The sequence below is a fragment of the Aedes albopictus genome, chromosome 2 (assembly GCF_035046485.1).
Source record: "Aedes albopictus strain Foshan chromosome 2, AalbF5, whole genome shotgun sequence".
Lineage (NCBI taxonomy): Eukaryota > Metazoa > Arthropoda > Insecta > Diptera > Culicidae > Aedes > Aedes albopictus.
Genome location: NC_085137.1, coordinates 482470548 through 482497563, shown reverse-complemented (window position 1 = coordinate 482497563; position 27016 = coordinate 482470548). Strand labels below are relative to the sequence as shown.

At 41.2% G+C, this 27016-nt stretch overlaps 1 protein-coding gene across 1 annotated transcript in view; it reads right to left on the bottom strand.

The window, feature by feature from the left end:
• LOC109399262 (uncharacterized) overlaps positions 1 to 3228 on the bottom strand; it is a 29519-nt gene extending 26291 nt beyond the window's left edge. Inside the window, exon 1 of the mRNA XM_019671701.3 lies at positions 2882 to 3228. Within this exon, the coding sequence (XP_019527246.3) occupies positions 2882 to 2908 (27 nt within the window). The 5' untranslated portion in view covers positions 2909 to 3228. The remainder of the gene's footprint in view (positions 1 to 2881) is intronic.
• Positions 3229 to 27016: the final 23788 nt, after the last annotated feature.

The following is a 27016-nucleotide window of genomic DNA, read 5'->3' as shown; positions in this document are numbered from 1 at the left end:
TCGACAGAACGTGAAACGTTACGAACAGAAGCGGAAACAGCAGACCCGCCTCTTTCGCGAGAAAAAGCGCCGCCTGGAAGAAGCGGAGTGTGAAGAAATGGAACTGCTGTGCCGTTCCCAAGAAACACGGAAGTTCTATCAGTAGCTCAATGCATCCCGCAACGGCTGCGTGCCGCGAGCCGAAATATGCAGGGATAAAGACGGAGGCCTCTTGACGGACGGACGTGAGGTGATCGAAAGGTGGAAGTGCTATCCCAGATCATCTTCCGTCGTCTTTCACCTAAAGTAAATGAGTTCGTGGGAAGTTACCAAGCCGGTTTCATTGACGACCGGTCGACATCGGACCAGATCTTCACCGTACGGCAAATCCTCCAGAAATGCCGTGAATACCAGGTCCCAACGCACCACCTGTTCATCGACTTCAAAGCGGCATACGACAGTATCGACCGCACAGAGCTATGGAAAATCATGGACGAGAACCACTTTCCCGGGAAGCTTACCAGACTGATAAGAGCGACGATGGACGGTGTGCAGAACAGCGTAAGGATCTTGGGTGAACTATCCTAAGTGTTGAACTAGCGTAAGTTAAAAAATCTTATAATAAAGAAAAAAAAGAATCTCGACGGGGACTACGACAAGGTGATGGACTTTCCTGCCTACTATTCAACATCGCCCTGGAAGGTGTTATGCGACGAGCCGGGCTCAACAGCCGGGGTACGATCTTCACGAAATCCGGCCAATTTGTCTGTTTTGCGGATGACATGGATATTATTGCTAGAACATTTGGAACGGTGGCAGAACAGTACACCCGCCTAAAATGCGAAGCAGCAAAGGTCTGACTGGTGGTGAATGCGGCTAAGACAAAGTACATGCTGGCAGGTGGGACTGAGCGAGACAGGACAAGCCTTGGGGGCTGTCCATAAACCACGTGGTCATCTTTTTGGGACTTCCCAACCCCCAAGATTTTTTTGAAATTTTGAACATGCAAGAAACATATATTGAGAGGTTTGTGTTCAAAATTTCAGCCATATCCTTTTCCAATTTCAAAAGTTAAAGCGCTGACAAGCAAATCTAGGTGCTGTACAAAATTCAAATGTCCACGTTCTACTATTTCATTGCTACAACAAAAAGTACTGCCCTGATTCAGATGAAATTTTGCAGGTGAAATCTACACATCTTAAGATGTTCCCAGGTGAAATTTGAGCAATTTCAAAGTGTCCATTGCAGAGTTATTGCTGTATTTCTGTGTCCCGATTATTGCGGATACAGGCTTTATGGGCTCCAGGAGAATCTGCGGTCAAAAAAAAATTCACCCCCGCACCAAATGTACCATGTACAAGACGTTAATAAGACCGGTGGTTCTCTACGGACACGAGACATGGACGATGCTCGAGGAGAACCTGCAAGCACTCGGAGTTTTCGAGCGACGGGTGCTAAGGACGATCTTCGGCGGCGTGCAGGAGAACGGTGTGCCGCGGAGAAGGATGAACCACGAGCTCGCTGCAATTTACGGCGAACCCAGCATCCAGAAAGTGGCCAAAGCCGGAAGGATACTATGGGCAGGGCATGTTGCAAGAATGCCGGACAACAACCCTGCTAAGCTGGTGTTTGCTAACCATCCGGTTGGTACAAGAAAGCGTGGAGCGCAGAGAGCACGATGGGCGGACCAGGTGGAGCGTGATCTAGCGAGTGTTGGGCGTGACCGACGTTGGAGAGCTGCAGCTGCAAATCGAGTAGTATGGCGGCAAATTGTTGATTCAGTATTATCATGAATTTGATGTTAACTAAATAAATGAAATGAATTGCAGTTGAAATGAACAGACCTTGTTATTGCGAATACAGACCCGACTATTGCGTGTACATGCTTAAAGTCTTTTGGAACTCAAGAATTGTTTTGTTCGATCAATTATATTTAAAAAGAATTCCTGAGAATAACGTTGGATAATATTGTCTGGTAAGCTTTTTTTGTATTTGTGAGAATACTCACTTTTTTTCAAAAAAAAAAACTTTAGGCATAACGTCAATATCATGTAATCACTAGAAATATGATGTCAGTATTCGTACAAAAAATATAGTTCGATGTGCTCTGAAATATGTTCTGGAAATAAATTAAAATTTCGATACATTTTTGTGGAAAACAGCGAAATTCATTTTTAAAAATTTCAATGATTCAAAAAGAAAATAATATTTGAAATTTCTGCAGGAACAATCCAAAAACTACACTGATTTGATTATCTTTTAATAAAACTTAAGTTTTAAACTAGTATCGAGACAAAAACTTTGAAGTGTCAAAAATACTTCAGCTTTTCTGTGATTTTTTCTCCACATTTTCAAATACAGGACATGACTTTACCCAGTAATCTTCAAAGTTGTTTAAACTGTTTTTTTTTGTTGGAAACCTAAACCAATTTAGAAGAAGAATGCTGCGTTTCTGTTATTGAAAATTGACACCCAATTAATAAATATTTAGAGAAAATTACATTAAATTTTAAACATCCGAAAACATTTTGAGAATCAAAAAACCCGTTGAAGAAAAAAGCAAAATACATCCAGTTGCCTCTTTTAATATCCAAATATAAGACCTAATTCCATTTTTGTAAACAATGGTCACGTCAACCACAGTTTTGGTTTATTTCAAAAACGCAATTAAAGTTAAACGGCGTGATCCATCCATCAACCTCATTTGAATTCTTCTGCAATATGCAAATGCACTCTGAATAAACACACCTAAAACAAATTCAATTAACGTCATGTCATCCATCTTTATCTCCTCCAAAGCGATCTTGCACGTTCAGCACATAAATCACTGCATTCTTACCATCCTCCTAATGAAGCCCTCCTCGTACCACTAAACTAAATGTCTTAAATCTTTCACACATACCGCCAGAACCAATAAAATTCGCAGCATCCTGCTTCCCGTGTGGATTCACGAAAATCAGCAACGGCCTTGACTTTTAATTAAAAACCAATCCACCTTTTTGCTGGAATTCCTCTTCGACTTTCGTACGTCTTCTCACTTTTCAGGCAATTCCCAGTTCTTCACCCTTGTCCCTTTTATAAATTAGCACTTTTCAAGGTCGTCGTGGTGTGCAGATTCATCCGCGTACGTGCTTCCACCTTCAATTCGCGACCATAAAAAGGTTCTTCCTTCCCTTCAGAAAAAAATAAAAATCAGGAAACGACCTCGTCCGTCGCCGGTTCAAAAAACAATAACTGGGCGGCCCAGTCATGGATCGTCTTTTTATATGGACATCTTCTTGTAGGCATCAGCATTCAGCTGCTGCGTAGTCGCGCGTCTTCGTCACCACCCAGCAGCGCGCGACTTTTCGATTCGGGATCGGGATCCCAACCCAACTCGCGATGATGTTTCGGGATCAACTTCGCGCCCAACAGCCGGCCGGGAATAATAACGACGGTGACGATCACGATCGAGCCGCTCGCGGTCGTTCAGTTTTTAATGGGTGCTCTTCCTTCGTCGGTCAGTGTTATCCAGAACGACCGACGGCGACGACGACGACCGCTAGATGGTCAACGGGCTCCGTGCAGCGTGGCTAATCAGAACTTTGTTGATGCGCATGTGTTGGCATTTTCGCGCGATATGAGGATCGCGTTTGTTGATGTTTTTGGCGATGTTCTGATAGAAGGTTGATCTGGTTTTGAGCTTGGAGAGAACTTCGCGGCCACATAGCGTGACGATATGGGTACGCGTGTTAGATGACTTCCGTCGAAGGGTCGTTGTTCTGATGTTTTATTTTTTTGCTCTTTAGTTTGGGTGATATTTCTACATTCTTTTGAATTTGTGTAGAAAATATCGCACTCCCTGACAATGTGCATTCAGTTTATGTGGCATCACACTCGACTCTCAACTTATCCTGATTCTGCTAACTATAATTTTGTTATTTGTATCATAAGTATTCACATTCTGCATTCAGTAAAGTGCTGTGTCATATGAAGCTAAATAATTCCAATGTGTTTAGGGCAGTTGTACGATCTAGAAATTTTGAATATTGGCCGTGTTGCAAAGATGCAGCCGTCCGAAAACTAATTAGATTTTGAAACCGGTTATCCAATGACTGGCCACACTTTAATTTAACGAGGTGATAGCAATTCATGGAATTCAACACTCAATATAATCTACTAAATGTTATCAATTACATGACGGCGTCGCCTCATTGATGCATTCAGATGTAATATGATGAATCAACATGGATGGAATTCTTCAAATGCTTTGCAACTTATCACGAGGAACAAAGGAAACAGATCGGATACAAATTTGACTAGGTTCTATACCTATAGAAATTGATCTTTTTATGAAAACATGGTTCAAGTGAATCAAATACTTTAAGTACATTTTCTTTTGAAGGCCCTTGAACTTTAGATATAATGTGATTAAACATGTTTAATTTCCATCAATGTTTAGGAAAATACCGTATAAGAGGAATACTTAATCTCACATTAAAAGTCTACTACTCAATTACATGCAATCTTGAGCACCCATTACTGGTTCAGAGAACCAAAATAAAAGATTTCCATCCTCGGCGTTTGGCCGCCATCTGCTTGATATATGACCAGGTCAAAGATCTATTGACTTCCTTTATTTTCTTGTTTAGGCTGCGCCGCTATGAGCCTCTGGGTCTGCCTCTGCTGCGGTTTTCGTTCTTGTTGCAGATTCCGTTCCCGCCCCTGCTCAGAGTGTCACCTACCGAGCTCCACTTTCACTCAATAATTTCTGTTGCTTTCTGCATTTGATGAAATCGACAATGGAACTCCACGTTAGAGATCCAATTGTGAGGCTATTATGCACGAAGTACAGGGGGTGGCCACAATGTTTGGGACAGGCAACATTTTTTCTCCCACAAAAAAAATCAACATACTGTAACTTTTCATAGAATGCATCAAAAAATCTCAAATTTTGACTGTTTATATACCTGTTTTATGTGCATCATTGGTACAAATTTGGACTCGATTGAATAATTTTTCGCGGAGTTAGAACCGTTCGGGTAAAACACTATTTTTTAGACAACTCATTTTTGAGCTGCCATATCTCGGAAACCAGTGAACCGAATTGAATAAATTTTATAACGTTTATCAACAATATATTGATACTTAATACAACGTTATAAAATGTAATATTTTCTCAAGGCGAATTTAGTTATACCGGGTTGAAATTTTTACCCATATAGAGGAAAATAAGTCAAATTTACAATACCACACAAAAATTCCTAAATATGTTCTTCCTTTAATCTAAATAGGCTCTAATATATCTGATTAACGATAACTTGAGAACAGAAGTGGAAAATCTTTGGACATCAACACTAAAATTTATTGACATTGACGTAAACAAAATACATTTTTTCGAGAAAAATCCAAAAAGTGTCAATCCATGATAACTTTTTTCAAGGTTCAAAAAGTATCTATGTTTTAATAGTTTGTGAAGCATTTGCATATTATTAGTGTACGTTCAAAATTTCATTCAATTCGGTTCACTGGTTTCCGAGAAATGACAGCTCAAAAATGAGTTGTTTAAAAAATAGTGTTTTACCCGAACGGTTCTAACTCCGCGAAAGATTAATCAATCGAGCCCAAATTTGTACCAACGATGCACATATAATAGGTTGATAAGCAGTCAAAATTTGAGATTTTTTGATGCACTCTGTGAAAAGTTCTAGCATGTTGAACTTTTTTGTGAGAGAAAAAAAAGTTGCCTATCCCAAACATTTTGCCCATCCCCTGTATATTCCGCAGACACCTATTGGTAAAGACCTGCAGCGCAGCCGTTGAGTGTTCTCCACTGATACACACCAGGTTTCACTGGTGTACAGCAGCACATGTTTCATGCTTGAGTTAAAAATGTAGATTTAGGTATGTGTACTAAACTGTTTTCCACACATTTCTTAAACTCACAAAAACAACCCTCGCTTTCTTAATCCACGCACCAAAATCGAACTAAGTGCCACTTCGGTATTCGGTAACCAAGATACTGGAAGCTATCAATTTTCTCCACTGCTTGCCAACTGCTGCTTTACAGCGGAAGCGTTGACCGTGTTAACATTCAACGATTTTGTCTTGTTAACGTTAAAGGAAGGTACCAGCTTTGAACTAGGATGAGAGCAACGTGGTGCTCCCTCCATGGTAATGGATTGCCACAGCAACCCTCCATTCGGTTCACGATCAATCGAGCATCAATCAGCACCCACCAGAATCTCGGTGATTACGGTAAGAAGCAGTAGCGGTGATAGTATACATTCTTGCCTCACTCCAGCAACGACTCGGATGGGATTGGACAAGGCACCGTTGCGCAGTACTCCTTGCGAAAATACCCTGTACTGTGCTTCAATTAAGCCGAGGATCTTCTCACGGACGGGCTGCATAACGGTGAGTCGATAAGGAGAGCGTCCAACATAGTTCTGATCCTCACAAGTTCCTACCTCATGCTTCAACGGGTCAAGCAATGAGAAAGACCGCTAGCTAAGAGTTGTGTGCTTAGCTGGAAGTGCAGCCTGGGCATTGTTGTCCTTCTGACTTCAGCTAGATTGAGGAGGTACGATTCGAGCGTTTGTTCACCAAGGAGGTGCGGCTCAAACAGCGTCTGTTCTGGCATCCAGCGGCTGAGTAAGAAACGCTGCACCACGCCCAGCTAGATCCAAGGTGGTCGTCCTAGTGTTGGTTGGGACGTTAAACAGAACTGGCACGATGGCCCTCCGGCGAGACAGGAGTGTTGGCGTAGGCCCAATAAGCCACCCGTAAAAATCCCCATTGCGAATAACATAGAAGAAAATACGACTCGATACAATCGGTAAAGACCCACGCGACGAAATAAGGACTACGATTGGAAGCTTGGAACATGGAATTGCAAGTCACTAGGTTTCGCAGGATGTGACAGGATAATCTACGACGAACTACATCCCCGCAACTTCGACATCGTGGCGTTGCAGGAACTTTGTTGGACTGGACAGAAAATGTGGAAAAGCGGGCATCGAGCGGCTACCTTCTACCAAAGCTGTGGCACCACCAATGAACTGGGAACAGGATTTATAGTGTTGGGCAAGATGCGACAACGTGTGATCGGGTGGCAGCCGATCAATGCAAGGATGTGCATGTTGAGAGTTAAGGGCCGTTTCTTCAACTACAGCATCATCAACGTCCACTGCCCACACGAAGGGAGACCCGATGACGAGAAAGAAGCGTTCTACGCGCAGTTAGAGCAAGCATACGCAGGTAGGAAGGGAGGAAATGAACAGACCGGTAATCGGGCGAAACAGCCTGCAAGCCGTATCGAATGATAACGGCCAGCGATGCGTAAACTTTGCAGCCTTCCGTGGTATGGTAGATCGAAGCCCCTTCTTCCCCCGCAAAGATATTCACAAAGCCACCTGGAGATCACCCGACCATCAAACAGAAAACCAAATCGACCACGTTCTAACCCGAGCAGGAATGAATAACTGCCACATAACTGGAGCATACCAAAGTCAGGTATCATACCAAGACTAGGTATTGGTCGGTTACCCAGGTATTGAAAATAACTTATTTTGGTATGTTGTAGGTATTAATAAAATACCTCAACGAGTTATTGGTTTGGTGTTGAGGACTGCTTGAGGTATTATTCAATTATGGAAAAATCACTATTTGTATGGAAAAATCGCCGATTATTATTAAGGTACCGTCGTTCGGGGTGACATTGGGCCTAGAGGGTAACATTGGTCCATCGATCCCACGGATTCAATATAAGTCAGATAATCCGATGGTGGATGCAAAGTATCTTAGAATTATGTATTCTAGTAGTCTAGCACACAATATGCATTATCTGCGTATTCTAAACGTACGGAAAGGTGGCCCAATGTCACCCCACTTTGGCCTAATGACACCCCGCACGACGGTATTGCCATACCTGATTTCATTATTCACGCGTTATGCACAGAATACACATCAGTTATTATTTAAGGTATTTTACCTCTTATGCAGGGCTACTTAATACCTCATTCAGGTTGTAGGTATTCGGTTTTCCATAACTGAGTTAGTTATTCTCTAGCTATTTTCTTCTGCTCGGGAATCGACGGTAAATTATTCTCGGATATAACCACTGTTCGCATATACTGCAGTGCGAATATAGATTCGGATTATTACTTAGTCGCTGTATGCATGCGCTCAAAACTTTCGACAGTTATCACCACGCGTCGAAGTCGAATGCCGCGGCTCAACATCGAGCAACTTCGTAACGTAGAAGTGGCTCAAGACTACGCGCAGCAGTTAGCAGTGGCCCTACCAACGGAAGAGCAGCTTGGCGCAGCTACACTTGAAGATGGCTGGAGGGACATCCGATCCGCCATAGGTAGTACCTCGGCTACAGCACTAGGCTTCGCGACTCCGAATCACAGAAACGACTGGTACGACGGTACGACAGTCTTCCGGATGAAGAAGCGCCAGCAGGAAGAACGAGATCGCGAAGCGATGGAAGAGCTGTACCGCGCTAAGGACACACAAAAGTTCTACGAGAAGCTGAACCGCTCGCGCAAAGGCTTTGTGCCACAAGCCGACATGTGCCGAGATAATCACGGGAATATTCTCACGAGCGAGCGTGAGGTGGTCGAGAGGTGGCGGCAGCATTACGATGAGCACCTCAATGGCGACGTTGCAAGTACCGAAGGTGGCGTGGTAACAGATTTAGGAGTATGTGCACAGGACGAAAGACTTCCGGCCCCTGACCTCCAAGAGATTGAGGAGGAGGTTGGCCGGTTGAAAAACAACAAAGCCGCTGGAGCAGATCAACTACCAAGCGAGCTTCTAAAATACGGTGGAGAAGCACTGGTGAGAGCACTACACTTTGGTCATTACCAAGATTTGGGAGGAGGAAGTATTACCGGAGGAATGGATGGAAGGTATCCTGTGTTCCATGTACAAAAAGGGCGACAAGTTGGATTGCGGGAACTATCACGCGATCACACTACTGAGCGCTGCCTACAAGATACTCTCCCAAATTTTATGCGGCCGTCTATCGCCGATTGCAAGAGAGTTCGTGGGGCAATATCAGGCTGGATTTATGGGTGAACGCGCTACAACGGACCAGATGTTCGCCATCCGCCAGGTGTTGCAGAAATGCCGCGAATACAACGTACCCACACATCACTTGTTCATCGATTTCAAATCGGCGTATGATACAATCGATCGAGAACAGCTATGGCAGATTATGCACGAATACGGATTCCCGGATAAACTGATACGGTTGATCAAGGCGACGATGGATCGAGTGATGTGCGTAGTTCGAGTATCAGGAACACTCTCGAGTCCCTTCGAATCTCGCAGAGGGTTACGGTAAGGTGATGGTCTTTCGTGCTTGCTGTTCAACCTTGCTTTAGAGGGTGTAATAAGGAGAGCGGGGATTAACACGAATGGTACGATTTTCACGAAGTTCGTTCAGCTGCTTGGTTTCGCTGATGATATTGATATTATTGCTCGTAAATTTGAGACGATGGCGGAAACGTACATCTGACTAAAAAGTGAAGCCAGGCGGATCGGATTAGTCATTAATGTGTTGAAGACAAAGTGCATGATGGCAAAGGGCTGCAGGGAGGAATCATCGCGCCCGCCACCCCGAATTTATATCGACGGTGATAAAATCGAGGGGGTTGAAGAATTCGTGTGCTTGGGCTCACTGGTGACCGCCGACAACGACACCAGCAGAGAAATTCAGAGGCGCATTGTGGCAGGAAATCGTGCTTACTTTGGACTCCGCAAAACTCTACGATCGAATAAAGTTCGCCGTAACACGAAGTAAATATCTACAAAACGCTGATTAGACCGGTCGTCCTCTATGGGCACTAAACATGGACCCTACGTGCAGAGGACCAGTGCGCCCTTGGAGTTTTCGAACGGAAGGTGTTGCGTACCATCTACGGCGGAGTGCAGATGGAAGACGGGACTTGGAGAAGGCGAATGAATCACGAGCTGCATCAGCTGCTGAGAGAACCAACCATCGTCCATACCGCGAAAATCGGGAGGCTACGGTGGGCAGGTCACGTCATCAGGATGTCGGATAGCAACCCGACTAAAATGGTTCTCGAGAGTCATCCGACTGGTACAAGAAGATGTGGAACGCAGCGAGCTAGGTGGGTCGACCAAGTGGAGGACGATCTGCGGACCCTACGCAGAGTGCGGAACTGGAGACAAACTGCCATGGACCGAGTGGAATGGAGACGGCTACTATGTACAGCAGAGGCCACCCCGGCCTTAGCCTGATTGGTAAAGTAAGTAAGAACAAATTTAAGAGAATATTTTAGGTCTTTGAGACATAATAGAATATAGTTATTAAGTGATATAGGTAAGTGAAATTGTATCTACGGTATGTTTGACGAAATAAATAAATAAATAAATAAATATGGCAGCTATCCAGGAGATACGCTGGCTCAAAACCGAAGAACGCGAATTTCGAACGGTGAATGTGTGTTAAGGCTCAAGCATCCGTCATCATTTTTCGGAAAACGAAAAGCAGTTTTTTCATTGTAAATCAAAACAATGACCATGGAAATATATTCACTGTATTCTATTCCTCATGTGGAATGCAGTGAATACATTTTCATGGCAAAATCTTTTGTTTTGAACGAGAAAACTGCTTTTAAATTCTTGATGATGGCAATGATTTCAATGACGAATGGTTCAACGTTAAAGATGAGGGGCAAATTCTTCAACTGCAGCCTGATCGACCTCTATGCACCAACGAGCGATAAACCCGATGACATGAAGGATGAGTTCTATGAGAGCCTTGATAAGGGCTACGGACAGTGCTCGAAACAAGATGTCAAAATAGTAATCGGAGATGCAAATGCGCAGATCGGCAGAGAAAGTCTGTTTCGACCTGTCAGAACAGAAAGCCTTAATTTCAACCAACGATAATAGTCTGCGCCTTGTGGCTTTCGCTTCTGGCGAAACTTGCTCCCAGATAGATCACGTGCTGGTAGACGGGCGACATTTTTCGGACGTCATAGATGTGAGGTCATACAGAGGCCCGAACATTGACTAGCATCATTATCTTGTGGCCGCAAAAATCCTGGCGCGATTATCCAGCGTCACGAGTTATTGAACAATAGAACAATACGTTTCAATACCGAAGGGATTGCTGCACAGCTGAGACGAGACTCGCGAAGAGGAAAAAAAGCAACGTCAAGTGCAGCCCAACTGAGCTGTCAGTTGTTGCCCGTTTGATTATGTTACCTAAAACGAGGAAAGTATTGCTATCCGAGATAAATTCTGAAGCCAAAATTCACTCCGAGCAGCGTTTTCTTCTCCTGTACTGTCAAAAATAAATTGAAAACAAAATATTCCAATGATTACTTTGCTTGGGGATTGTTGGCGATGCAAAATTTCACCTCAACATGATTGTGTGCGTGAATGGGATTCAGTCACACTGCATGTGAGGTGATGCGGTCACGTACGTGTTTGAACCACCAGCTCAAAACATAATGTCAACACTGATAGGAAGAAGAAAAAAATAACAAAGTGGAAAAAAGAAGACCGTCTTCGCGAGTCTCGTCTCAGCTGCACAGTACCCTCAGAAGCTGGACGAGAGGATATAGAGATAAGTGACATTTCAACACACGAACACTAGCGCGATTTTTTCCTCACACAAAAGTGCACGCCGATTCAAATGCTATTCAGATTGCATATGCAAATATTACCCAATTGAATTGGGTAAAACGGGTAAATAATGATAAAACTAACGTCCGGGGTAAGAGTGCAAATATTTTCCTCGCAGTTTCACAACTACATCTACAAAAAAGGCAGGCATACATTTGAACCTCTATGAGAGACCAACGGATCTGGAGATGTTAACAGTTTATGGGGATTTATGACGTAGTGACAACAACAGCTTAGCGACGCCAACGTAATGGTTGGTTCGACAAGGAGTGTCAACGAGTAACGAACGACAATGCCGCCCGAAGTCGAATGCAAGTGGCCGGTACCCAGTTCAACAGGGAGCGAATCAGGGTGACAAGAGCAGCAGAGAAACGAGTCTCGAGGCTGCTAGAAAAGACGAGATCCCGGTCGAACTTCTTAAACACGACGAGCGAGTAGTTACGTCAATCTATCCATCAGATTATTGTAAAGATTTGAGAGAATAAAGAATTACCTATCAGCTGGTTGGATGGCCTCACATACTAAGGCCAGTAGTACACAGGGTCAAATATTTGACAAGGAAAGAACTCAAGAAACAACATCAGTTTGACACTAATGAAAATTCGATCGAGTCAAACAAGATGTTTGAGCATTGGTTTCTTTTTGGACAAATATTTGACCCTGTGTACTAGCAGCTTAAGAGTGTGCCAATTACAGAGGGATTAGCGTTTTAAATTCATCATATAAGATATTGTCGCGAGACGAAGTGTCTACCTCGTTTGTGACCTTGGATGGATTGAAGCAGGGTGATGTTTTTTTCAAATTTGCTGCTCAACATTGCACTCGAAGGAGCGATTAGGAGGTCTGGCGTGCACCATCATCACACGATCGCACATGCTCCTCGTCTTTGCGGACGATATTGATCTCATTGACATCTATCGTAGGGCAGTGCAGGAAAATCTGAAGAGAGAGACAGCGAGGATAGGCTTGACGATTAACTCTATTAAGACGAAGTATATACATGATAACGAGTGGAGACAGAGACAGGTCACAGGCCTAGTGACTCTTCAAGCACACGGATTTTCGAGCGACGCGTGCCAAGAAAAACCTTCGATGGTATGCAAGACAACGGTGTGTGACGGAGAATAATGAACCACGAGCTCACAGCCCTCTACAGCGAACTCAGCTTCCAGAATGTGACCAAAGCCGGAATTATACGATGGGCAGGATATGTTACAAGAATACCTGACAGTAAACTCTATTCGTTACTTATCCGGATAGCAAAAGAAGGCGTGAAGCGCAGAGAGCACGATTTGCAAACCAGGTGGAGCGTGATTGCAAATATTGGACGTGACCGACGATGAAGAACGTCAGCCACAAACTGAGTATTGTGGCATATTATTATTGGTGTTATCCTAATTTTGATGTTGCGTCAAGAAATGTATGTTTGTTTGTTGTGATTGTATGACTGGCTACAATTTCCTACACCGGTTAGAATCGGAGCAAATTTAATTCAATAGAATTAAATAGCCCGTATAAATGATTTCTCACGCCATTTTGCATCGATGGTGTTTATTCACTGAGTGTGAAAAGAAGTTTTCCTCGTACAGAAAGTTCATTTCCGATTATTTGGTCGCTTTTAATCTTAACACTCTGCTAACTTGCAAATCGTTCAAAAGTCATTCTACTGATCGTGCTTTACTCAAAGCCAAGAACAAAACAGGAACCGGTAATCATTAATTTTCAAATCGGTTTATCAACCTCCGGTTGATATTTGACGACTCAGACTCTGTTCGTCAGAATCATTCCGGTATCCACCTCAGAAAGAAGATGTTGGAATATGATCAATATATGAATGGTTTTTAGCGGACAAAAGATAGTAAGCGTGAACTTTGAACTCATCGTTGGGCGATGATTAATTGTATGGCCCTTAGTCTGACTGATTTGGAGAATTCCCTAAATTGCTGTTTAAATTCGCCGAATAATATTTTCGGTCTGATTCATACAGATCGCGCGTGTGTCACGCAACAAACAGCATCAACAACATCAATTAAACAACGCTAATGCCATAAAGCCAAATTTTGGGATCTGTAATTTCCTTCCATGGATGGTATCGTCGTCGTCACGACGGTCCTATTTCAATCAATCTCATGAATATGCATTAAACGAGCACACGAATCGCTCCCGAGTTCAGCGCCAATCCACTCTTCCCATCATTTGTGTCCGGTTGTTTACCGTTTGCAGAACTCATCCCAAGGTTATTCATATCTGAAAACTGTGTTCTGCCAGGGTATACGTAAAGATGACGAAGCGAGTAGAAAATTGTCGTGTGTACGCGAAAATCAGAATGATTACATTTCTGCGAGATGGGAGTAGATGAGCAGTCCGGAAAGCGGTCGGTTAAAGTCATGTCTGTGTACTCATAAATCATTTGCCAAAGTTGGGATTTGAATAACCCGTTTGGGCAAGGCGAATGAATCAAAGAGAAATTATACCGTTAGACTGCATAACTGTTCAAATTCGCAACAATTTCAATTTCAAATTGACAACAAGTTCAAATTCGCAACCCCGCATAAAAAACGTATCAAACCAGAAAACGAAATATTATACGCTCGGTTATCGATTGTACGCGAACTTGATGGGACCGAAATAATCCGTCAGGGCGACGAATCTTGAAAAGGGATTTGAAATGGTTTTATGTGACAGACAGCAAGGAAAGGAGAAAGATTCAGTTGGAATGAGTGATGATAGCTGAAATTGTTTTCATATGAAATGCGGGTTAATCAATCATAACATATGTTTTATGCAGAGCTTACATTTTATGGAAAGAAGAAGAAAACATCACTTGGAATTTGATGTAGGGGAACTAAGTCCAAAATGCCAAGATGGGGTAAAATGGCCCAACTCATAAAATCATTCCTGAATGGGACTTGATCATTACTATAGGTGAATGGTGTCAAGATATGTTTGCATCGAACATTCTTCTAGAAGCTAGGCCACCAAACCCAAGAAAAATCTTTTGATTTCCCAATGAAAATTGGCAACTTCCGGTTTTTCGTGCTTGCAATTAAGGTTTTCTGGTGATTTTATTACCAGCCAAGTGTTTCCAACGAGAATGAGGCACACATGGAGACGCATGGTTGTTGTTGTCTACGCTTACCATGTTAGGGGTCGTTCAAACATTACGATCATCGCTTTGCGGGGAGGGGGGTAACACTCTATTTATTGAGTATACGAAAAAGGCGGACAGAGGGAGGAAAAGGAGCGGAAATGCCCCGAAACTGATGGACGTAATTTTTGAATGTTTTTATGAAGTGGCATCTTACCCCATGGCAGCAGGTCTTTTTGCACCACTTCCGTTTTACGAATCAGTTTTTGAAATCGCTAAAAATCGATGAAAGTGCAATAGTTTAGTGAATATTTTTGCTGAAGTATCGAGCAAATATTGTCTAGTTACTGTTACCATTTTGAAAGCCTAACAAATGAGGCTAATTATCATTGAAAACGGTGAAAGTTTGAAAAATGGCATTTTACCCCATTTGACCCTATTAATGAAAACGTCCTAAAATGTTTGCATATCGCTAGCTTCCATGCTGATCGATCAGTGCTTCTGTATTAGCATCTTCTTCACATTGCATTTTCTTCTGAATTTGTACCATCAAATAACCGGAAAATAACGTGTTTCATTGAATTGAACCAAAACCAATAATAGAACAACAACCTCCTTCCTCTGAGCTTTGCATATCATTTACTTTCGGAAGACAACCATCGCTTCAGTCAGTGTCACGATCCACCGCAGGCAGGAGATGACAACGATATTTCACCTACAGCAGGCAGACATATCTAGGTTTCTCCGTCGTAAAGGTAGTTTGAATGTTTAATCCATGATTAATGTCACAGCAGACAGCCGGCACTCCAATACACGCTGTCCAAATAGAATAGAGCCATCCAGTCATGTGACTCGACAGAATAGTGCCATTTACCGATCGCCGTCATCGTTCCGGCGGTCGTTGTATGTCTCAACTATTTCACCTGTTTGGCTACCGCATTGGAGCCAAATTGGGCGATTAATCGGGGAAACCCATTCAATTGGCGGGGTGAAGCTAAATGAGTATGATTTATAATTCAACCAAAATCCACAAAGAACACTCAACAAGCTGGCTGTTTGTTCGGCAGTGGCAATTTGAATCAATCAATCGGGTGGGCTTCACTCAACGCCCTGCCGCTGAAAAGCCCGATAATCGAGGAAGAAAGGTCAATCAACGCAAAGTCCTTCGTTTATTTTGGTTTCGGCAGCTGGTTTGTCCGGCCAACAACCATTTGGGTAATAAAAATTCAAACATTCTGGAACGCTGCGTCGTCCGTCGCCTGGATTCTGGAATCGGGAGACACAGGAGACTCCCGATTTGTTCCCGGCTATGGCTTTGCTTAGGCACAGACAGACGTCGTTGCACTCGAGGGAAAACAAGTCGAGCAAGTGATATTTGGACGGTTTGTCTCACACCATCTTCTTCTGCCAATAGGTATCTATAGTCCCGGGTCCCACCGGGAATGGAAAGAGTCCAGCAGCTCCTCCCGGGGAAGAATGTTTTGCAGTTTTGTTCCCGCGATTAGCCACGCTAACTCCCTTGTTGGGTGGGATGACGATATTGAGAGTACACTGCGCGAAATGAGAGAGGTGTCTTTTATATTTAGTCATCACATCGTCCCAAATGGTACAGGGCTTAGTGTACGTCAGCACCTCCATATTTAGTATAAGAATATCTTTTAACTAGATTCCACCAAACTATTCCACTAAAATCCAGCTATGTGTTTGTCTCCTATGACAAATACACTCAAACCTCCATTTAGGTCGAATCCATTAAGGTAAAATCTATTTAGGTGTTCAGAGCAGTTGGAGTGTTTTAGATTAGAGATAAGGTTTAAGAATTGAGTTGAAAGTGGAGTTAAGGGGAGTTCAGGGCGTACTCAGGCGGGAGCAATGAGGAGGGGTGGGGTTGGTTTGGGACTGTATACGGTTTCCTAAGAACTTTCTTGGGCATAAGTCATCGAATCTATATGCATAAATTGTGTACTTAAATGATTGAATAAAAGTCATGCTTACACAGCATCATGCCACTTTGTGCTGACAAGTGGTAAGCTCAATGTTTGTGTAAGAATCCCTAAGAGCTCCCTTGAGTATAGGTCATCGGATCTACAATCGCAAACAGTCTGGAACGTCTTGAATCTCTTCTGAAATCCACTGAAACGTTTAAGAAACGCTTTAAAGCGCCGCTGAAATCTCCGTGATGCTTATTTAACCCTAAAAGGGATACCTGGGGTCCATTGGACCCCAGGCGCCTTGCAGAGCTCGTCTTTGATGGAACACACTCAGCGAGGTGACGAAACTGAGGCCATGAAGGTATTCCTTTTAGGGTTAAGAGCTAACCAGGCACCAACTCCCCGAAAATACCACCAACCAAAACCCCCCCCCCCCCCCCCATGACAATTTTCAACTTCCGGTTTTTTTTTTGCTCGCAATTAAGGTTTCTGGTGATTGTATTATCAGCCGCCTAGTGTTTCCAAGGAAACTGAGACGCACATGGAGGCGCATGGTTGTTGGTGCCTACGTTATCCATTAGTCTGGAACACCGTATGTATGGAAAAATACAAAAAATGGAGAAACTCTAACTCCTATATAGTTTTTCAGTTCCGCTTTGGTCCCATATCAACTGTGCACAGTTTCAGATCGATCGGAAAAACTATATTTAAGCGCTCGCCACTCTTAGTTTTTCATACGATTAACTATAAGGAAATTTTACTTCTGCAAAGAAAACTCGCTAGGAGTCACGCCTAGATCCCTAGAAAAAAGTCAATGAATTATTTCTGTAGAAAACTTTACGAGGAATAAGACCTCCAAAAACCGCAAACCGATGCGACGTTCGTGGAAAAAGTTATTAAGCCTCACCCTATCGATAAAATGACGAGATTTTATTTTTTTTATTATTATCTGTATTAACGAGATTTTTAACCAAGTCGGGAGTGGGATTCGATCCCAGGGCCTCGGCGTGATAGTCAAGTGTTCTAACCATCACACCAGGTCCGCTCCACAAATTATTTATTGATATTCCTTACATGTAAAACAGTGTTGGCATGCCATTCTGTTTTCAGTCAATAACTTTTTCCACATGCCTTAGATCAGGCCCGTGCACAGAAGTGGCGCCAAAGGAGGGGTTTTCCCAATTTCGGCAAAAGTCGGTGGGGCGCCTAGTGTATAGAGCACCGGTAATGAAGGGGGGGGGGTTTAAGTTGCCAACGGCTAAGCACAAGAAATATGTGTGACCTACTCATTTCTGGCCAAACATTTCCATAGGTCCTATCTGTATTTGAGAGGCTCTCTTTGTTCATTGTCTCTTTCAATTAACAAATCAAGAGCAGATTGTTTTGACCATCGTTCTATGCAAGGAGACAATCATAATACAAATAAACAACTGAGATATTAACGAAAAAGAGGGAAACCTGCAGATAGGACCTTTAGACATGTTGTCCCATGCCGGTCACACAAGACTTACACAAATTTTAAATCAGCTCGTACACTCACATGAGCAAGTATTTTGCAATAATTTCGATATGACAATCTCACTGGGTTCTAAACCACCTTCGTACACATTTTTTTAGAGAGCCTCATCTAGAAAACATCCAAAATCAATCATGTATTGCAAACCATAAATACATGGTCATTTAACCACCCAATAAGAACAATTTTGTTAGCTTTTAAAATGTTTCAATGAACAACAACAAATGAACCAACGATTCCGCCATTTCTAATAGTTCGTTATCACCTAAACATAAAGACGATTTCGTCATCATAACATTGCATTGTGTTCACCACATAATGTGAATTCTACCACAAAGGACCATTCCATTCATCATAACATGACAATTGAGCTACCAAAGAACAATTTCGTTCTCCACAAAAATAACACAGGGATTCTCTTGGAAATTCTTCTCAAAATTTCTTTCGGGAATTTTCTTCAGGAGTTCTTTTGAAAATCCTTTCAGAAAATGTTAGGAAACATCGCCAGAAGTTCATTCTGTCGAAATTTCTCAATAAATACTCAGGCAAGTTTTTCCAAAGCAATTTCTTTCTATCAGGGATTTCCTCCTGGAAGTCATTTCAGAATTCTTAGAAGAAATCTCTGGTAATACTTCTCATGGGATTCGTTGGGGAATGCTTTTAAAGATTTTTTTTTCCAAATATTCGACGAAGCTCATTTGCAGTTTCTTCAGACATTTAAACGAGATTTTATCCACGGATTCGTTGAGAAATCATTTCAGGAATTTCTTTTGGGAAATCCTCTAATGTTTCCAGGCCAAATTCCTTGAATGATAATTCCAGGAATTCCTTGAATGACTCGTCCCACAATTCCTTTGGGCAAGGGTGCGACCATTCATTTGCAAAGATTTACATTCACTTGCTATTATCTCAGTTCAGAAGCATGCTATCGAAAAACAATGTATGAATGAATTTAACCTTGTAGTTTTATCTGAAAGTTTGTCGAATAACATTGGGGTCGCACACGCATACCAAAGTCGTGAGCGAGCTGTGAAGGCAATTCTCCACAGCGTGAATGTAATTTACATTCACCGCGTGGAGAGTTGCCTTCACAGCTCGCTCACGACTTTGGTATATGTTTCCGACCCCAATGTTATTCGGCAAAGTTTCAGATAAAACTACAAGGTTAAATTAATCCATACATTGTTTTACGATAGCATGCTTCTGAACTGAGATAATAGCAAGTGAATGTATCCCTTGCCTTTGGGAATGTATCCAGGAATCACATTGGCATTTCTTTACGAATTGGGAAATTTATCCATGTTGCCTCAACGAATTCTTCTAGCGATTTTCATTAATCCCTAGAAGGATTCCATCTGAAATTTTATTAAGTTTTTCAACAAAAATGTCTTCGGCGATATGTTGAAAAATTTCTGCAGAGATCTTTTTCTGGGATTTTCCGGGAATCTTTGGAGAATTTACCCTGCGATTTTTTTTTTAAATTTCTTTGAGGATAAGTTGGGAATTTTTCCTCCAGGGAAAGTTATCTATGAATTCCATTGAGAATACTTTTAGGAATTTCAATGTGAATTTTTCTGCGGAAATTGACACAGGTTTTTATGGATATTTTTTCAGAAATTCTTTCAAGAAATGTAGATACCGTCAAATGGGGTAATTGCAAGTTACTTTCCTACTTTGAAGCAATATAATTGAAACTCTAAACATTTCAAATATACTGTAAAGCATCGTGTACACTAATTACCACGAATAGAATACTATGCTTGTAGCAAGTTACCCCATCTTTGGAAAATTTATCCAGGGAGCCCTTCTATGAATAATTTATCCCGTAGGTATTCCTAGTAGAATTTCATGACGGATATGTTAAAAAATTCTTTCAAACACTTCTTCGGTAGATCACTGATGTACATATTTCATTGGCAATTTATTTAAAGATTTCTTTAAGAGCATAATTAATGAATTCTTTGGGGAAATCCTCCAGGAAGTAAGAGCATCAAGAGATTTCATTGGAAGTTTCTCTAATTATTAAGGTACAGCAAATATTTTGAACAGCTCTAAATTTTACCTTTCTGATTGCTCCCTACTATAACCTCATAATGCTGAAGTTGTGACCCTCCCAGCTCCAGAAAAAAAGAAGGGCATTGATTAAAAATTTTGGAAAATCGAAATTTTTGAAGTTTTTCAATCGCTATTTCGACTATTAACACGATATCATAAACAAAAAAAAGTTAGTTTACAGTCATTCCTTGATATCAAAGCTATACTATATCGAGGCAAACATTGTTTCTGGAATTTCGTTTCAAATGTATATTTTACAGAAAAAAATACCTAAAAGGAACACAAGAAACAACTGGCATCAACAAGTGGTTCCTAGCGAGGTGACGAAATTGGGGGAATCCCCAAAACCACCTAACCGGATGGCTCAGATGTGTACTAGACGGAGTGACCCTTTCAAACCCGACAATTTTCAATTTTTAGTAAAATTTTTAACTTGTTGATTTATGTATCGAGCCCTGAGGAAGGTCAAATAGCCGGACCGAAACGTCGGCGATGATAATAAATTAATCAACGCAATTCGTAAGACTGTAAGCCGAAAAATCAACAAATCAATACCTAAAAGATTTTGTTATTTATCCAATAGGGGTTTTCAGTCATTCTTATGTATTTTTTATCATTACAGGTCGGACTCGATTATCCGGGGCTCGATTAACCGGAAAAAATGGCTCGATTACGCGGGGACCAAATAATTTTTCGTTTTGTTTGCACAATTTTAGATGGAAATATGTCAAAAGGTGTAGCAAATATCAAATACAATACCCATAAATCAGATTTAGCCTATTTGAGAATTATTTTTATCATGCAGATTTTTTGGCTAAAATTTCATTTCAACAAATATGGTTATAATCATGCCAGCCGTTGAGATTAAGGACTATAACACAACGTGGACAGAAAAATCATGATTTTTGAACCCCTCCCCCTCCTCGTGGAGAAGCGTGGACTTTTCATTGACCCCTAACCCCCCACCCCCCCCCCCCCCTCCTCCTCCTCTAATGTTCACATGGACATCGCAAAAAAAAAACGATTTTTATTTGTTATTTTTACTATATTGCGATTTTTTTCCACAGCTTAGACTTCAATGCAATAGATTTCATCTTTCTCTGATTTCGCTATCGATTTCGCTGTCGATCTTTGTTGCCGCTGTTTAGCAATTCGCTCGATTTTATGGCAGGTTTCGCCCGCCGTCTCAATGTTTATCATTTCCCTTATTGTTCTTGGACTACCAGCTGGTTTTGTTATGACAACATAAGCAGCTGGTTCTCCGATGTTTACGTTCATCTGCATTGTTCCAAATATACTATATTAACAATATAGGTCACTTCGCGTTTTCACATACAACGACATGGGGACACCGTTGGTGAATGATAACAGCACCACCTGTTGTCAGAAAATGTCAATAATTGTATTTTGATCAATTTCAGTTTACCGTGCAATGCGACATTTCTCGAAAATGATGTTAGGGGTGTCCAAGTTTTTTTGTTCCCAAATAATCGATTAATAAATAATCGATTTATAATATACACTGAACGGCGGCTTGCGGTGAAAATTACTATTCTGAGGGTCAATTTAAATGCACAACGCCACTAAATTTGTGCAGACTGAGTTTCGTTTTAATTCAACAGAATTATGTTTTCAATTTTACCAATGATTCGATTTTCAATTAAAAAAAGTTTCTGTTGGCAACCGGATTCGAACCAAGAACCTTGACATCACCAGGCTCGCACGCTACCACTCAGCTATCAAACCGGTTGATGTGAGAAGAAACAAAACGCACACAAGAAGCGTTGGTGGGTCGATGATCATGTTTTGCCATGGTAAATTTAAAAACATTTTTATGCTTGTCATTACTGCAAGGCTCCTTTCAGTGTACGCAAACAAAATAACATTTCAGTAGATGTCATCTACGAATACATCTATAGAATATTTTGAATGCTTCCTCATTGTGACGTCACGGAATTCGTTTAACATCAAGATTTTACTTTTTCACCCTCAAAACTAACTATTTTCCTTCGACAATGGCTTTTAATATCATCATTCTTGATGCCCATAGCAAGAGCTCCTCAATTTAATCGTATAATTTGTTCTAGACGCATCTGGAAGAGAATTTACTTTTCTGTACAGAAATGGCGCATTTGTATTTCTATGGAGCAGAACTCGGTAAAAAGAGAGAAAAGTTCACTTTACCTATGCTGCGCCTTGACGGAGTCGTACTTTTGTTAGGGTTTCTATACCCTATTGTTGTTGTTGTTCTTACTGCTGTGCTATTCTCAGCCATACATACTACAAAAATAAGAATAAAAAATCGACCAGAAAATTATACAAGAAAACCCTGACAACATTGAATTTTTAAATTATGTTTTAAAGAAGTGCATATAAAAACGTGGGTTAGATGTTGGCTAGGACATCTACCTATAATTTAATAGTCCTTTTTCGGTTTAAAAAGTGAACATATTTTGTTCTTTGACAAAGTGTTTTTTCGTCGTTTACAAGCGTATCTTTGAATAGAAACGTTTTATATAATTTGGAAGTAGCTCGTAGACTTCGTAGCCTTGGAGAATTTCGGGTTTTTATATCAAAACATTTCATGAGATCGAACATACAAAATCTATGTTGAAGTCAAGCTTGATTTTATTAGACTTTATACACGATTACAAAAACGGCAACTACGTCAAAAAGTCCTTACTTAAAATCTGTCAAATTTCTTGTTCAACTATAATCTGATAATCACTATACTAATATTTTGAAGAAGGGAAAAATAATTGGAACATGGATAATTATCCATTATAATTAATTAGCCTGTGCACCATTTTGCGCTGTTAACCTCACTCCTGCGGGAAATTTGAAAACGGAGGACACAATGAACGTCATATTTCTGAAAACAAAGGGGATGATAATATTGATAGTCACGTGTTAGGACGCCTGCTCCTGTCAAAATTTTATTCATAAAATCGGTTCCATGTTACATTTCTTATAACATCCGATTTTCTTCTAGCAGGGGCGATTTCCGCTCCAGTCGGAAAAATTTTCTTGGAGTTGTCCGGAATAATACGATCAATATTCGAATAAACTCACAGTTCACTTCGGAAGAACAACGAAATTAATCAAAATTAAATTTCCAGTTGAATTATTGTATTTTTCACGAATAATCAGACTTTGGCGACGAAATTTAACTCGCCCTAATATGGTACTGACCTAACATTTGTGTCACCTTTTCGCCTTTTTTACCCGATTCAGGCAGAAGCAGCTGATTTTGTCATGAAAATATAATCATCTGATAGCTGAGAATAATGAGGATGAACGTTAACATCGTTGAACCAGCTGGTTTTGTTGTGTAAACATGACCATCACGCCAGAAAATGTTGAAGAATTAAGAATAAAATATGTTCTAATTTGAGTAGTTGAAAAAAAAATCGATGATTGATTAATCGATTATTTAAAAAGAAGTGGACATCCCCACCATGCAATGACAGCTCGACGAATAAACGTCATTCGGATAGCGCATGCGTTTAGTGTGTAGTAGTACCTCTTCTGACGCTTGGTGGTGACACATTCACTAAAAAGGAGTCGCCAAAAATTCGTAAGAGTGACCTATATTGTTAATATAGTATATTTGATTGTTCTCTTGCCACCAGCTGCTTATGTTGTCATAACAAAACCAGCTGTTTTCGCCTGAATCAGGGATGGAAGGCAAAATTTTAACATAGATCCGCAACGAATGATACTCCCAGTGTATTGCTTTCCTCTAACAGTCCTTTCAATCTCCTCGAACAACTTTAAAGACATCATTTCAATCCAGCAAACAACGAGCTATGATTAAATTTAAGAAAAAAAACAGATTTGTTTCGTATGCCCTGTTCAAAAGTTAGGTGTAGAATATTGCAAAACAAATATCATGAAAAACATTTTAAATTAAAGCTCATCCATAAACAAAATTTCATTCGATTCGAACTTTGGACTGAAAACGCTCCATATTGCCATCGTCATGGCATCTTTGAGGAATGTCAATTTCTTGATTTTGCTTTGGCTGACCAAGCCATGTGGAAATTACACTGTTGAAAATGCTTGATGAACAAATTGAAATTTATATTATGAAAAGAAATCCACGTACTCCGGTGAGACTTTGGATTGAGAAAAAAAACTACTGTAGACTGTAGAATCGAGTTCAGATCTACGCCTACTGACGACGGAGAAAGTTGAGTGAATCCGTAGCTTGAAGGAATAGAAGCACCCGTTTAGCGAATTTGGAGTCGCTAATTCGACTCTCATCGAAGTACGTGGATTTCTTTTCATAATTCAAATCTCTATTTGTTCATTGATCACATGTTGTTTATGTTGTGCACATGGATGTCAAAGTATTTTCAACAGTGTAATCTTCGAGGAAGTTCATCCCTAAAACAACGCGTTTCTTTTGAACTATTGAAAAAAAGAGTCCCCTAAAAGCAAATATGTAGAGAGATTATTTTTTGAATTTTTCAAGATGCATGGACGATGTCTTCTCAAGAGTTTGAAAAAATGTTGTTCCGAATAACTTTGTCGAAGACGCCAATTTCGTTGCTCCGTTATTTTTAAAAAGACTTTGCGTTTTTATGACCCTAGAAAAGGTTTTTTTGTGAGTTTGGTACATTGTAATATCGCTCTCTAATACATGCTCTTTGACAGATACAATGAGAAAGTTTGCTAGTAGTAGACAAAATATCCGTATAATGAAGGGTATAATTGAATGGTACTAACAAATTTAAGGGCCCATGATGCTATACTCAATGCTGAGGGTGACGGGCATAGGCGCCAACTTAGGGGGGCAAGCACGGTTTTACGGTTTTGCCCCCCCCCCCCCCCCCATAATTTGACGATTTTTCGATTTTCCCATACAAAAAATCAGAAAAACCAGGCTTTGCACCTACCGCCCCCCCCCCCCCCCCCATAAAATTTGACCAACTTGGCGCGTCTGGTGACGGGTTTGATTCCCAATCAATCCAGAAACTTTTCGTAAAGAAAATGTCTTTGACTTGCTTGTGCATGAAGCATATTCGTGCCTGCCATATGGTATACACATGCAAAATGGTCACTGTCAGAAGAAAACTCTCAGTTGAAAACTGTGGAAGCGCCCATAGTGTAGCTGAGAAGCAGGCTTTGCCAGTGAGGACGTTACGCCAAGAAGAAGAAGAAAAACTCATTTAACTCAATCAAAAAAATAAAGAAAAAAACTATTTGTTTGTCTAAGTAAATGATGATGCATACTGTTGATTATACACAATTTAAAAAACAAAATTTCGCAGCAGGAACGTGTACTTTCCGCAGCTAAACATGTTCTTACACGCTAAAACCGCTCAGCACCAAAGTGCATAATTTCCAGATTACACCGTTCTTCGTTTTGAAAGAGACTAAATTGGGAGTACCCTGCTGAACAGATGTAAAGTCTCCCTATATAAATTTGTGTAACAATCAATATAATAAAATTTGACGTAGACCCTTTTTCATTATTTCGAGTGTGTATCCACAAGTTCAAAAAGAGCCTTGTAGGAATTCTAAGCAGCGTCCAGGGTATCACCACACACATGTTGGAGCATTGAGCAACGATGACAGTGAATAACAGCCACCTTGTCTGAGCTTTTTTTATCCTCCATCCTGCGCACTGGCGGCAGCCTGATAATAGCCACGCAGTCTTCAAAGAAGACAGAAAAACACAACTCGCAAGAAAAGGGTGGCAATCGCCTTAACCAATTGAATTAATATCGATTCCTCCCGATTCTGGGCTATAATCAGTAGTTTGTTGAACTTGGTTCGCCCTTTCAGTCGTTGCCGCCTCTAAGAGCCTGATCAAAGGCATGAAATATGTGCGTTGCATGTAGCATTCCACACGGTGTCATCCATCGCCGTTTGCAATACATTACACACCTGCGTTTCGGTAGCCTTGACCATGCTGGGATTCAATGTTCTGCTGCTCATCAATCCACGCCCATTTAAGCCGCCTTGGCGGCCGATGCCGTGGGCGAAGTCTTAGCAATAGTACACTGCCTAGCATAGCATACATTTATGTAAAATGCTAGATGTATACAGAAGGCGTTTACGTCAAGATTCGCTTCGGGTACGTCCCTATCCTGTCGTCGTCAGCCTAGAAGATATGCATGGTGATGAGTGATGACAGTCTACCATAGAACCAGACATAGAGTCTGTGGATAATGGACGATGTGTCATACTTGGATTTGGACGAAGTATGAATTCCGGAGATTGTTTATGGCACACGCTCTTTTCATCCATCATTATTATTTTATGCCAGTTTAGGATTGCTGGTTCTCATAAAGCTTTGCGAACGTGATCAACGGATTTACGGTTCATCTGAACATACGATTCATATGACACCACAATGATGAATAGGGATACCTAAGCTTTCAGGCCATTCTTTGTTGTTGAACATGTCCACGTGTTAACATCCTTCATCATACGATTGAAGTCTAATTTTGATTAACATGATTTTTTTCCTGAAGAAATCCTCCAGATTTTTTTCAAGCATGTCAAAACTGCATTACAGCATTCAGCGATAAACCGATCCGACAGGAGAAAGTCGAATCCCCAGGAAGAACAACTCGGTTCTATACCTACCATATTTTTCTTGCATTAATTTGCATGAATGACACGCCAACTGACAGACAACGTCGTCGTCGCAAGTGCATTCAGTTCGACGGTGCATGGCGTTGTGCCAACTTGAATATGAGTATGCTAAGTGAAGCGGAAACCTTGAAGCACAAAATTGAATTTCCTTTGTTAATGTGCGCTGTAATTGCGAGTAAGCAATGATAA